This window comes from Nasonia vitripennis, chromosome 4, assembly GCF_009193385.2.
Source record: "Nasonia vitripennis strain AsymCx chromosome 4, Nvit_psr_1.1, whole genome shotgun sequence".
NCBI classification, from domain to species: Eukaryota; Metazoa; Arthropoda; class Insecta; order Hymenoptera; family Pteromalidae; genus Nasonia; species Nasonia vitripennis.
In genome coordinates this window covers 31,211,666-31,226,498 of record NC_045760.1, presented here as the reverse complement: position 1 = coordinate 31,226,498, position 14,833 = coordinate 31,211,666, and the positions used below count along the sequence as shown (strand labels likewise).

General features: G+C 43.7%; 1 protein-coding gene across 32 annotated transcripts in view; it reads left to right on the top strand.

The window, feature by feature from the left end:
* Positions 1-14,833, top strand: part of LOC100120469 (probable GPI-anchored adhesin-like protein PGA55) — a 52,969-nt gene that overhangs the window by 27,672 nt on the left and 10,464 nt on the right. For 4 of the 32 annotated variants that reach the window (XM_031930326.2, XM_031930327.2, XM_032599760.1 and 1 more), the window contains exons 4-18: positions 1,448-1,618; positions 1,852-1,977; positions 2,260-2,349; positions 2,462-2,545; positions 2,847-2,951; positions 4,096-4,227; positions 5,570-5,671; positions 7,437-7,671; positions 8,735-8,806; positions 9,472-9,634; positions 9,711-9,820; positions 10,785-10,966; positions 12,361-12,586; positions 12,718-12,842; positions 13,259-13,435. In XM_031930326.2, the coding sequence (XP_031786186.1) occupies positions 1,448-1,618; positions 1,852-1,977; positions 2,260-2,349; positions 2,462-2,545; positions 2,847-2,951; positions 4,096-4,227; positions 5,570-5,671; positions 7,437-7,671; positions 8,735-8,806; positions 9,472-9,634; positions 9,711-9,820; positions 10,785-10,966; positions 12,361-12,586; positions 12,718-12,842; positions 13,259-13,435 (2,100 nt within the window). The remainder of the gene's footprint in view (positions 1-1,447; positions 1,619-1,851; positions 1,978-2,259; positions 2,350-2,461; positions 2,546-2,846; positions 2,952-4,095; positions 4,228-5,569; positions 5,672-7,436; positions 7,672-8,734; positions 8,807-9,471; positions 9,635-9,710; positions 9,821-10,784; positions 10,967-12,360; positions 12,587-12,717; positions 12,843-13,258; positions 13,436-14,833) is intronic. The other 28 variants (XM_031930328.2, XM_032599767.1, XM_032599765.1 and 25 more) reach the window with 26 other exon arrangements.

Sequence of the window (14,833 nt, the reverse complement as noted above, 5' to 3'; positions counted from 1 at the left end):
CGACTCTTCCCTTTGTCCCGGGACACACGGCACATATATAGCCTGCAAAACACGCTCACCTCGTACAATACTCTCTCTCTCTCTCTCTGCTCGAGAGTCCAGTCGCCGCAGCCGCCGCCACACACCTCTTACGTATAAATATATATACGTTATACACAGTGTGTTCGGCTTTCGTCGACCTCGTTGCCCAGACGCGGCAAGAGCAGGCCGGTGTCGTTGACTCGGAGAGCAGAGCAGAGCAGCGCGTGTTTCACTCTTCCATGTGTGCATGTGTGTGGGTGGATGGGTGATGGATCGGAGAATGAAATAATGGTCCGCACGTGGCTCCTTTTTCATATTGGAAATATTTGTGTACACGAACGAGAGAAATTTTCGTACACACGGCGTATCCGGGGACACTTAGCGACGAGTACTTACAGCCTCGTGTGTTTTGCGGGTCAAGTATGCTGCGGTGAGCATAAAGTAGCCGAGAGTCATTTTTTTATACGGCAGCGCAGCAGATGCGGTTTTCTTTGTCTTGACCCACCGCCGGCGCAAAAACGAGTGTCACTTGAATCGAAGCCGCTTGTAAGACTCTCGCGAGGTTCGCAAACATTTATAATGAGCTTTTCCTACGAATAATCTACTCTCGGAAAAAGTCCTATTAAAAAAAAAGATAATCGGAATAATCTTCAATCAGCCCATAATAGACAACAGTAAAATCCGCAAACACCGCTATACACATAACATCACGCGAATGATTCCAGCTTCTCTTTCTCTCCCGGCGCGCGAAGAAAGGAGGATGTAGCCGTTCTCTCTCTCTCTCTCTCTCTCTCTCTCTCTCTCTCTCTCTCTCTCGAGTGAATTGATAGCCGGTTCGCTGATCGACTGGCCGTAACGCACAATAAGTGGCCCCAGCAAACGGATAATAGGACTCCGGCTTGAATTTGATTTTATTGTTTGCGCCACTAAGCCGTATTGTGTATCTTCTTCGAGAGCGAGGAGAATTTTAATGGCCGAGACTATTCTTTCTTATTCTTCTTTTGATTCGCTCGATTAGGATATTAATTTCGATGCCTTTGTGTACACACACGCGCGCGCAGTTTGTTTTGGAGGCGTGTGCGTGTTTGTGAGAGGATGACGTATCAATGTGCCATGAATAATTCAGAGTCTCGTTTACAGAGCTTCTGACTCTATGATTTCGGAAAAAATTACGAGCAAACACACTTTCCAAAGAGTAATAACAGACGGTCCGTATACAATACCCTCGTAGTTTTTCGCGCACCGCCCACTACACTTACATTCTTTTGTCCGCGAATATCGCCGGAAAAATACATCGCGGGCTTTTAATTACCGACTGCTCGTAACAATAGCCATGAGAATTGTGTACAGCGAGCGACTCGAGATCGATAACAGATCGATTTATCTCGGAGCTAATTAAAAAAACAATTTCTCTCGATCCCCACAGAGCGAGAGCCGCGAGGAGGTGATAACGACATCGTCGGTCGTCAGCACAACGACGAAGAAGAAGAAGAAGATCGAGGGTGGCGCGGGCAGCGATGCCTCGCCGAATCACACGAAAACCAAGAAGACTAAGAAAAGCAAGAAGAGCGAGCTCGAAAAAGAGAACATTTCCGTGGTGAGTGCAGTGTATTTGATTTTCGATCTTATCTAGACTACATATACATCTGCGCTTGGCTGCAGCTCGATTTTTTTGTTTTGGCTCTCGCTTACTTTTTTTTGTTAATTCAATTTTATTTTCTCACATACCATAACGCGAATAATCGAACCCGAGGATAATATAGTTTTAACGTACAACGCTCGAGGCATGTCGCTATCGGCTTGATTGTTCACCGTATGTGTCGCTTATAGAAGAAGAAAATAAAGTCGAAAGAGTCGACGAAGGAGAGCATGCACACGGGCTCGCGGAGGCCGTCCGCGGAGATGATCGAAATCTCCGGCGAGGACGATCTGTCGAACGTCAACGTCAAGTCACTGGTAAGTGCTGTCTCACTCTCTAGGACGCGCTTGATGTGTTTTTTTTTACTTTGCTCTGCTTTGTTTTTCTCATTATTGTACGCGTATACGAGAGAGATGCTTGTTTCGTCGAATAATTTTTCCTCCATCATCTTGATTAATGATTTTCTCTTTTTTCTGAAATTTCGCTTTTTTCACGAGTGCGTTGAAATTTCAGTAAAGAACGATACCTATAATACAATAATCAGCATGTGTTTTCATTTTTGTTAATCGAAAACCTTTTTAACATCTCTGCATGGATAGACGCAAACTTACGTCTCGGAGACGAGTCGCGTAGAGCCGGAGAAGCCGAACAAGGAGGTCATCGCCACCGGCGTCTCCATCAAACAGCTGGTGAGATATGTATATCTGTCCACTAAACGAAACTCCGGAGAGTAGAGAAAAAAGTGCCTGTGAAATGTCTGTGTCTCATCCATTATTTTCCATTTTTATGTGTGACTAACAGTGTCGTAGCTTCGGGGACGTCTCGAACATGAACGAAGGCGAGCGAACGACGCTCGGAGCCGCGGACACCAACAGGTTCCAGGAGGTCAGTCTCTATCTCTGAATTTAATAATACATAATATACAGTAGAAGCGATTAATTCCTAATAAAAATCGTACTTTCGATACTGACCAGAACAGTACGGGTATATATAACGCTTTTTCAATTCAAATTAGCTTCGTTTAGCTATATGCGTTTATATGTAAAATCCTACAAGAAGGATATAATACCCATAACTTAATTAACAACACTAACATAACGCTGTGATCTGATTGTGCCGCCTATGTACTGCCTGTGGGGACGACTAACCAAATTTACCGAAAACAAAAAAAAATAAAAACCCGTAGAGAGCAAAGTCGACGGGCGACTTGAGGCTCTTCGAGCAGGAACGTAGTGGCAAGTACTTCAACGGTCGCGACATCGTTTTCGCCACCGTTAACGTCAAAGCTCTAGTAAGTATTTATCACCGGCTGTGCTTCTCTTCTTCTTTTTTTGTCTTATACCCGAAAATGCTTTTATCCTCTATTTTCTGCAATGCTGCGTCTGTGTGTGCACCTCTTTTTTTCTTGTTGTAAATGTTGAATGTATAGCATGACTTGATGTTTCGAAACGATCCCAGTAAACCGATAAATTTCGAGTGAAAAAAGAAAAGAAAACGAAATTGTAACACCCGATAGTAAAACTCGAATGCACGAAGTCGTATTTCACCGACCGCACGTCTCTTCCAGCCCTTAATAACAATGCGCCGGTGCAGCAGCGCGATAATTGCGGAGATTCGCGAAAAGACTTTCACTTGTGGGATTGCGCGCTATTTTTCTTTTTATCATCCGCGCCTATTGCGCGCGAAATTGGAGATGAGGTAATGGAACGTGTCGAAAATTGTTGAGGGACGCGTTGAGTATAGGTTTTTCGCTCGTGATTTACTATACGGCTGTATTTTTATGTGCCGTGAGAGTAACCTTTTTTTTCATGTGTAGCTTTTGAATGTTAATAATATGCAATTAATGCTATTGTTAGATTAAATTTAAAACCCTTATTGCAATAATTAAATTTTATTATTTTCTTCAGCCTTGAGATTATCTTTCTAATCGTGCAGCCCGGTATATTCCCGCGAAAAAAAAACAAAATCTCAATCTCAAACGTGTAGCTTGTATCGAGTGTAGAGAAAGCGATGCAGCCGTGGAAAGAAGAAAAAAAGTCTGAAATCTCCAAAGCGCGTAAACACGAGAAAGAGAGAAGAGGAGGAGAAAAGTCGAGCAACCGCCGCGGGTATCGAGTTACACGGGCTCTTGTTTTCCGCAGTTTACACCGCAACTAATGTACTCGCGACTTATGCTCCGTCTCATATCCTCCGTTGAATTCTCTCTTTCTTCTTCCTGAACGACGACGACTGTGTAATACGTGAAATCCGAATCCTCTTTGCGAATCTATATGTAACACGTGTGGATGAGTTCGTACTTTGTGTGGAAGTTGTTTGTCGATTTATATAAGAAATTTCTTAATTAAAAAAAAAATCGACGAAGAACTACGCACCAACGCGTTTGTCTAACCCCCACCGCAAAAAAGCAAAAGAAAAAAACCAAACCGTATGCGCAGCGAGCCTCGTACTGTAACCTGGCGAATTTACGGCGCGCCGATAACGGCGAGGCGGCGGCGGACAGGCCGCCGCGGCGACATTCGCGCGGCAGCATCGGAGTCGGCCTCAGGCCACGAGGCTCCATCTTCGAGGTAAGCGTTCGAAAGCTGCGCGAGCTTTTTTCCATCGCTGGGGCAGCGGTACTTTGTTCGTTCGTTTGAAGCTTTTTTTCGAATTCGTTGAAAATTTTGCAAAATTACAGAGAAAAGCTATAATCTTATCCTGCTTAAGTGCATTCGTATAAATGAGATGTAGCGCTATCAATGCATTATGTAGTGTCTAAATAGATAAAACAACGGCCGGTACATTAGCGATTCAAATGAACTTTGTGTGTACACACGATATTATGCGTTGATTGCGCGAAAAATAAGCTCGAGAGTTATATTTGCCGAATTTTTCAAGCCGTATCGCAGGCGCATTACGACTAATAATATGCGGCCTTTTTTTATTCTCACGCTGTGTGTATTACGAATCGAAAATCGGAGCCATTAAAATTTACAATTCAACGAACGAACAAAGGAAAGCCAAGGAAAATTCACGCAGGTGTGTGTAAGGCTCGCGTTCGATCCTCTATATATCTGAAAATCCGTTCGCAGCTGCGAGACAATTGATACGGGGTAGATCTATATATTATACGCACGATAATCGCGAGGATCGAACGAATTCCGAGTTGTGTACATAATACGGCCGCACTTGCGTCTGCGCAATTTTTTGCTGTTTTATACTCGCTCGCACTCGTTGTATATATGTATAGGCTGGGACTTTTATGGGCATTCCGAGCAGCTTGATTTACGATATATTCGCGACTGTGTTTACACTGCGCGCTTGGCTTCTATTGCTATACTTGGGTTTTTAGTGCTTCAGCATGTTGTTGTTGGTTTTGCAGTTTTTGGAGTTTCGCTGTTTTCGAGTGGTGTGAGCTCAGCTCGTGTTGTTGGGATGTGTGTATAGACTAAGCTAGAATTATGTGGATGTGTGATGTGAGATGAGAAGATATGAAGTAATGTTCAGTTTTTAGTTGTAATTTGATGCTGATTCGTATGATAAGATGACAAATTTTGAATTCGAAAAAATTGAACAAAAAAAGAAGGTGACGTAAAAATCGATTCTATCTCGACGATGAAATATTTGTCACAAAATCGGTGACACTAAAACTCTTTTTTTTTTGTACATAAATTATCACTTCTCCCAATGGTATTTCAGGTACTCTTGGAAGGTAAAAAATCACACAAACACTCACAGCACGAAACGACGCCTTTATTATACTCTTCACAAAAAAGAAAAATCGTCACTCACAAAACTCCACGAACACGAAAAGAAAAACCTAATATAAATCACAAGAATACACTCACAAAATCGATTTTTACGCTGGAAGCACAACAAAACATTCCCGCCAAAAATAAAAAATTATCATCCGCATGTCTCGTATTCCAGAAATCGAGCTTCAACAAATTCGACGCCCTCAGCAAGAAGTCGGCCACGGTCCTCCACGTGCGCTCGGTCGACGCCGGCAAAGTGCAGCAGCAGCTCAACTCCGTGAGTACAAACTATGCTATCCATCCATCCACACAGACGTTCGAGACAAAAAAAAATACATCCTCAGCACAGTTACAGAACGAGTCGTCGCAGCGCGATTTTCCCGCAAGAAAGGCGACGACGTCGGCTCATAAATTTCGATCCTCCTGCAGCAGAAGCCGCTAATTTATTATCGCTCGCGGTTTTTCGCCCGCCCGGAAACTCGTAAAGTACACGGAAGCCCGTTAAGAGCATCTCGTGGCGTCGTTGGGAAAAAAAGGTTAACGCAAAAATTACCATTTACTCGACGGCGGCATCGTGTGTGTGTGTGTGCGTGTGTGTGTACTTATGGACGGCGTATTAATGGCGCATCGAAACGGTATGCGCCGAGCATCGAGGGGCAAGAAGAGGTTTATAAGCTTGTTTTGTCTTGTGGGCTCATGCGTGTATACTATACCTGTGTACTGTTATTGTTGGATATGTCGCGCTTTTTTCGGACATGCGTTTATCGCTCGAGCTTCGCGTAGAGAGATAGGACAGTTTTATGTTAAGTCCACGATGACGTCGAAGCTCCAATTAAGCTCGCGATACGGTACATTTACTGCCATTACGCGGGGTATTTACAAGTTCGTTACAGTTATACATTTTTACGTCTCGTTAATCCCGCGATTTTCTTATTAAAAAAATAGCAAATTTCAAAAACCAAAGGACGACGACGATCGCTCATAAATCCCGAGCCGTCTATCGGGTCTTCCCGGAATCGTCCTAGCGCAAATGCACAAAGCGCCGAGAGAAAAAGTCGCTCTCCTCTTTCATCGATTTATCGGTCACGATCGCCTGCTTATTATACCGTTGCGGGATATGGCGACAATTCGCGCGCGACGATCCCGTTCCTCCAAACTGGTTTCCGCTCGTCGTCGTCGTCGTCGTCGAGGATCTTTAATAAATTTATAATCGTAGGAGGGGAGATTGAGACTCTAACGAGAAGCTTTTCCCGTTGGCTCTTTGGGCTTTTCACGGCAATGAGGTGTCGATATGAGGCTTCGCGAAAGAAGAAACGTCCATAGTAGACACAAGTTCGAACTTTCTCTCCAAATGTAATTTGTGTCCGTAAGCAATTATACAACTCTCGCGAGTAGCCGTGTGTGCGTGTAATATGTGGACGGTCGCTTTTGGGGTCAGGTGTCTATATCCTGCGCGGTCATCCCAGTTTAAATTGAAAACACGTGCGAGAGTACAGGCTATCCGTTTAATTTGCACTACTGTCGCCAAATTACATGTAGGCCATTTATCCGGTTGTCGTTGTGATTGAAAAAGTTATCTCATCTATTCTCGGAACGTCGAGCTGTGGACGAGAATCAATTACTGATGATATTATATACTGAGATGTTAGTTTAAACGGTCAGCTTTGGAAACTGCCAATTAGAGACCTCATCGAAGTGTGAAACAATTCAATTTGAGGTCGTTTGTCCGTAACGGCGTAAAAAATCCTGTGTCGTTATCGACCCTTTCTCTCCTTCTCTCCTGCGCAATTCGAAAAATCCAAGACGGTTAGAACGCCGGCAGTTTGCCAGCCTCTTGTAATTGGACGACAGAAAAGTTCGAAAAAAGCACTTGGCAAATGCGCAGGACACGTTCTCCCCCGTCTCGGAATATATACCAGATAAATTTTTAATGCCGCTGTCTCTCCGTGTGGCGAATATTATTCGTCGACAAAAAAAAAAATCTGTGCACCCTATCGATAAAAAAAAGTGTATGTGTAACTAATAACGATTTGTACTTGCAGGTCGCCCAGAATGGCGACGCGAATCCAAACTGCCGCAGCTGCGGCAAGGTCGTCTTCCAAATGGAGCAGACGAAGGCCGAGAGCCTGGTCTGGCACAAGAACTGCTTCCGCTGCGTGCAGTGCGGCAAGCAGCTCAACGTCGACAATTACGAGAGCCACGAGGCCACCCTCTACTGCAAGCCCCACTTCAAGGAGCTCTTCCTGCCCAAACCCGTCGAGGAGACCGATCAGCCCAGTGAGTAGTCCTTTGTCCACTGACTATCTACATAATGTACCTGTGTTCTATGTACATCAAAGAATTGGGTGGAATCGAATGGACAGAATGAGGTGGTTGGTTTTTTCTCTCTACGAATGTAACTCGCAGCAGGCATTTCAATTACTCACCGAATGTGTCACGCCGCACTTTTATCTCTCGTGTGCTTGATATTGATAATGAAGAGATTGTGTCTACTTCTGACGCTCGTCCACTTTTTTAATCCAACGATGTACTTATTATGTCACCTTGTGTGTATCGATGAATCTTGATCAGAATTCGTATACACGATGACAGAACGTGTACGCTCGAATGATCGATTCTATCGAGATCTGTACCGTTGCTTCTGCTTTTCCAGTTCCATTATCGCGACTTGTTGTCGGTAAACAAGTCCAATTTTTTCTCAACACGTCGCGCCGCGTCTTTAAATTATTCTGAAGATTATTTCGGTATTCTCCGCTCGCATCAAACAGCTATAAACTCGAGAAGCTTTCATCTCGCGGAGCTTTCATAAAATCTTCTGAATCGCCCCACCCACTTTCGAGAAACATCTCCGGCATCCGATATAATACCTATAAACTTTTTCCGCGCAACGTCTGCCAATTCGCTCCGATACGCGTAGCCGTGACATTGAAGCGCTGATTCATCGCACGTAGGTGTGAGTTCCGCGGAAAACAGCTTTCGAGAGGAAAGCATTCGCCGGGAAATGAGAAAGTCAAGGATGGATTGCATTTATCGAGGGTGTAAATGTTTGGTCGAGGAGTATTTTCAGAACAACGAGAAACCTTGTGTGTCAGAAATGGGGGTTTGATGTGGATGAGAAAAGTTTACTTTTAGATGCAAAGCGCAAAATTCACAACGACTATATAACCGTTTATTGGCATCGACACAATTTTCGTCGACTAAATATATGAACTATAGAATAATTTTCTGAATTCTCGAACTGCCAGCGACTCTAGTCAATAAGCATAAAATACAGTAGACTTAAGTGACCCGAAAAAAAATTCAAATAGCACACATACTGAATCTTGTAAATGCGTTGTAGTGCGACCCCGAAAGCCAGAAATGATCATACGCGAGAACCAGCCAAAAGAGTTGCCACCCGACGTGGTCAGAGGTAAATCCTCGAGTGGCTTGTGCAGACTTTTTTTCATTTTCGTTACGTTGTTGTTTTTTTTTCGTTAATACTTTTTATTTTCTCTATATTACACTGTTGAACTTTCTTAACCAACGGGCTACTTGAGTTTATATCGATTAATCATACATGTTTCTGTTAACAAATTAAAAAATAGGTCAAGTGGCTCGTTTTCATTTTCATTTTACTCACTCGATAATGATTTGTTATACATCTTATGTTAATTTTACGTTGAAATTCAAGTATTTGAAGGATATGTTTAACCAAAACTAACTGTTCGGTGTGAATTGTGATGATTTTTTTCTGTCTACGTTTAACAATGTTTGGCTTTTCAATTTGTCTACATGATATGGTTGCACTAAAAATAAGTCTTGACTCATATTATGAATGTATACATTTTTCATCGGCATTGAAATCATTTCAAATAAATTTTATTCGTTCACGCGGTGCAATCACTAAAAAAATAATCAAACAAATAATAAACCAACAATTTCGAAGGAACGAGGGTTACTCCAAATAATAAAGTTTACATTTCAGTGCAATAAAATAATAAAGTAACAGCAGCAAAGCACTAAATTTTGCGCATCGACTAAAAATCACTTTTATCGTGTAAGAAGCAAACAGCCAATAGTTACGTTGATTTCTAGCGTCGGACAAGCCGGACCTTGGACTGGAGGAACTGTCCTCGCTGAACGTCAAGTCGCGCTTCCAGGTCTTCGAAAAGGCCAACGAGACGACGAACGACATCGAGAGATCGCCGTCCCAGGTCGCGGTCAAAAGGTCGCCCAGTATACTCAGCAAATTAGCCAAGTAAGCGTTAATTTGATTTACTCGAGATTATAATTTTAAAGGGTGTATTTTTGATTAAAATGTGGTTTTCCTCTAGATTCCAAGCGAAAGGAATGGACATTGGCGTAGCTGACGAGTCACTCAACGGAATCCCCTACGAAGAGTCTAGCGAGAGTGAGGAGGAAATCGACGAGGAGGAAACGGAAGGTGAGCACACGCAATGGATTACGTGTACTTTTTTTAGATAGAAATACAAGACTGGTAAAAATAAGGAACTGTATAATAAAACTTGGAGAAAATAAATATTAGCAGAAGAGTCGAGTCCCGTGCTTATTATAAACGTGTCGAAACGTCCGAGTTAGGAGATACATGCAGCGATTGCAAAACAGTGCTGTTTAAACATTTCTTTCTTCTCGATGTATAAAGTTGTAACGATACCGATCTGTTATTGCCAAACAAGACTTTTACGACCGACCGAGAATAAAACAAAGGGATTAGAAACATGGATTTCCCGTGTAAAACACACGTGCGAATCTTCAAAAACACGCTTCACCTCGGATCACGAGCATCGACCCGCTTATCCTTACACAATACCTTACATCGATTTTTCCATCTCCTCCATGCCGTATCGCGCACTTTCCGCAAACGTGTCCGATAGGCAGCCCCCGAACTCCTTTTGTTTGCACCGAGTAGTTACCTATACACTTTCTCCGGTGTCAGCAGCAGCAGCAGTAGTGCCGGTGTCCGAGATCGAATAACACGACAACGGCACGCGAACGAGTGGCCGTAGCACACTTCCTAAAAGTTCAACGTTTCTAGCGTTTCCAATTAGTATTCCACACTCGCTCCAGCGATTAGCCTTTTTAGCTTCTAACGTTACCGCGCCAAAGAGCTTTTAGCCGTTGTTTATTGAGTCTTGGTGAAATATAAGCGACGCATGTTTTAATTTAGATTCTGCCAACGATCGCTTTAATTTAAAAATGCAGAGGGACGCGTTTTATTATTTTTCATCTTTTATATTATTTTTACACAAAGAACGTAAACGCAGGGGAAACAAAGCACATCGCAGAGCAAAAGGGAAGAAAGATATTTTGAGAAGATTTATTCTAATGCTATTATATCTAGAGATTTATAAATAATAATCACAATTAATTAGAAATTTTTATTGCAGAACTAGAAACGGAGACAACAATCGTTAAGGCAAAGCGCGGAGGCCGTGAGCGTCCGATAAGCTTCACGAAGATGGACGACATCAAGAACCGCTGGGAGACGACGTCCCAGCAGGGTAGGCGCGAATCACAGCGCGAAGCGCGCAAAGAGGAGATCGCCGGCATTCGCTCGCGACTCTTCATGGTAAGCAAAGGATAAGCTCAATGGGACTTTTTTGAAGTGACTTTTTTAAGTCATGTTTTGAAAATACAAGTTGCAGAGAAAGTATAGATATTAGTCTTGTGGAAATACATATTCAGGGCTACAAGAAAACAAACGATACAACAACCTATTTTTATGACACGTCCTTACACAGTGCATCGCGTATACTAAGTATACACCGTGTGTTAGATCTGAACACGCGTAACTCCGGAGTATAAATTTTAGCGTCGCTGTGCCTTTATTTTAAGACAAGATTCATGACAATCTTGCTAAGCTGGTTACCCGAGGATTACGCTTTTCTTGCCGTGTTATTTTCTGACATCCTTTCGCCGCGGCGCAATTTTTAACAACACGTACTATGCTTTTTCAAAGACACATTACCGGAATAATTATAGATATTAGACGCTCGCTAAATAATACGTTTCATCAATTTCAATAATATGGAGCAACGGGTATAAAACTATTCGAATTCCAACGACTTAAAATTTAATTTAATCTTAATATAACCGCTACTTCAAAATCAGTGTAGGCCTTTCGAAAGACATTTAAAAAAGGGGCAATCAGTCGAAGCGTGCGAAAGATGGAAAAACTCCGCACCGCCCATTCAGCACTCCATTGAATGGTTCGAGGGGAAAAACAAATCTACGCCTTATACCTACGCCGCGGCACGTATATCGGGTAATATCACGGAAATAGAATTCTAAAAGCTCTCTCGACTCATTCCGAGCGTCTAAACGCAGTCTGACCCAGAAATCCCGGAGAGAGATATATAGAGAAAGAGACGAGAAGGAGAGAAAGTGGAAAAAGGGCGCTTTTCTCTCTTTGACTCGGTTCTCCCCTGCGTGTGACGGCCCGAGACGTGAGCCGCGACACTAGCCATTTGTCTGTATTAACTAACGAGTTTTTCTGGGAAACTTATTATGGCCTGTTTACGCTGCAATAATAGGACAGCGGAACGGAACTTTCGGGGAACATAATTACGTTGTTCGTGCGCTCGCAAGCGATTTCGGAATAATGTCTTTCTAAAAAACGCGTGTGGAGTATCAGGTGTCGATTTCGGAATAATGTCTTTCTAAAAAACGCGTGTGGAGTATCAGGTGTCGATTTGCATCGTTTTTAAACTACATCTTGAACGAACGTTATGGAAATATCATACTTTCCAAACAAAGTTCAGAAACGATTCTGTCTCCCCCATCATAAGAATTCAGCGAAAACCAAACAATTTCCCTAAACTCTCACAAACCCTATTCCCGTCTCTGAAAAAACAATGGCACAGGCATCAGCAGACTTCAGGCATATCATCATAATCATCTACGCACACGCACAGTACACTAGCACACAGCTCTGACTCACCTCTAACGTATTTTTGGGTCAAGCAGGGCAAACAGGGCAAGATGAAGGAGATGTACCAGCAGGCGGTGGCGGACAGCGAGCGGATAACGAAAATAAACGCAGCCGAGGAGATCCAGCACGCGACGAACGCGCGTTCGATCAAGGAACGCTTCGAGCGCGGAGAACCGATCGCCGCGATGAGCGACGACGAGCAGGATGCCGCCGGCAAGACCAAGGCCGAGAAGCCCGACGAGGAGATTCTCGCTGCTGGTACATACTTTTTATGTTTTGACGCCAACTTTACACCTTGTAGAATCGAAACAAGGCTACGCTAGCTTCATAAACGCCAAGTTCTCTGTTTACAACCTCTCACTAACCAATCTCTTTTCGCACTTTCGCAGGAATCAGTCGAAAATCACGCTCGCTATTTTTGGAGATGGACGCGACGGCCGCGAAGACGGGCAGGCCTGTGACGCCCAACAGCCAAACCAAACCCCCAGTGGAGGCACCCAGGCGAGCACGTGACGTGAGTAAACACCCTATAGCGTACTTTCTTTTCGTCGACGACTCATATCTAACGAGCAAAAAACGAACTCGAGTGGCTCCACGTGCGGATCGCGCATTGCCACATGTTGCCGACGAGACGATCCTTTTCTGCGAGGGTGAATTAGGACAGCTCTGACGAATTTTTGTTTGGTCTCGGATTTTTCGGAGAAGCCCAGCTGGCTGGTATGAATCAAAGCTGCGGTTCAGCATATTTTTCCATTTTAAGCAAGAAATAACTGCTCACATCTTTTTAAATCTAAAGGAAACAAAGCGGATGGTCTCGTCTGCAGCACGTGCTGCTCAAACTTTAGAAAATGTAGATAAGCTACGAGCCTTCGGGCTAAAAATCCCCAAAGAGTAAAAAAAAAGCAAACAATCGAACAAACAAACCACTAGGCGTTCATGAGCCGGCAAGTGTCGGACGACGTGGTGCGCAGCACCGACACTACCGAGGACGTGCAGGTCGACAACTTCGAGATCTCCAGCAAATTCAAGTTCTTCGAGCGCTACAGGGAGCCCGAGAAGACGCGCAAGCAGTTCCGGATCACGCCGCCACGAGACGGACAAGTCAAGGTTCGCTCGTTCGCCAACTTGCTGCGCTTTGCGTCGTTTATTTAACAGCGTCGTTTCTAGTGTATTTATTTACCCTACTCTTAATTAAGCGCCTGCATAATTAACGAGCCTCGAAAGAATGCGGAATAATAATCCAGAGTTTGATTATGAATTGTTAATGCGGAAACTGCGGTTGGAAGTGCGAATTTGAATAATTTATGTGAAAGGCATCGCACTTGATCGTTGCTCACACGTCAAGGGAAGCAACAAGTGACTCTATGAAAAGAAATCCGCTAGAAACGACGCTCTGCATAATAACAGCAGCGAGCAAAGGTTCTGCGAACCCCCGAGTGAAATAACGTTTTCGTTTGACGCTAACCAACATGACTTGGCCTTTGTTTTTGCGTGCCGTATACCCGAATAATCGCTTGAGCAATGATATATAACCAGCAGCGCTTACACCAGCGATTCTGCAGATGCCGATAAAGCAGATCCCAGCCGAACTTTCATATACGCCTTTAAAAGCGTCGGAGCGTACAATGACGTTCGCACATAATACACGCACGTATCGGAGGAGGGAAAAGGAGAAAAGGAAAAAGTCGCGCGATATATATTTATCCGTGGGATTAAATGCGGGTTTAGCCTGCGCGCTGTATATACCTATATAAACCTCGTGCCAAATGCGAGGGCCGACTGTTCTCACGATAATCCTAGGAGAGATTACGCCTGTCTCTCGACGGCTCGCTGCGCGGAGAAGCTCGCATTTTACGAGCTGTTGCTTTTGTTTCTCCCCGGCTATTGAAATGCGAATTCATGCGGATTGTCGAAGCGTCTGAAGTATCGAATATACTCGGCGTGTTATTTCGAAGTCGCGCAGGCCGTAATTTTTTAAACTTTCGACAATCTCGTACTTACCGCGGCTCCGCATATAGGACACCGTAAAATCCACATAAAGCGCAGTAAAGACACCCGCTAATTAATGTCAGCAAAAAATAATCGTCCAATAAATTTAAATTATTCGGCGCCCTCGTAAAAATCAGCCTGTGTCCCTTTATCGCAAACTGTAACGTGCTTTCTTGCGCAGCAGCGTTAACGGGTCTAAGATTAAAATAAATCCGCATCGATGTATAACGTTAAAGTGCACGTAAGTAGCACAAGCTTTTTGAAAACAATTACAATCAGGAGAGCCTCGTACATGCGCTCGTGCAAGTGAACCGCCTCTATTGCGAATAATAAAAGGCCGTAAAAAGAGCGAGTCGGCTCGTAAAAAGTTCCAGCCTGTAAAAAGCGCGTCGCGCGCGCAGTTGATTGCGAGGCCGTTCACTACGGACGATCCCCGAATGTAACGATTTTGCGTCGTGGCGAAGTTTTTCAAGCTTTTCTGCGTTCTCTCAAAAGGTACGTTATACTTGTCAATAA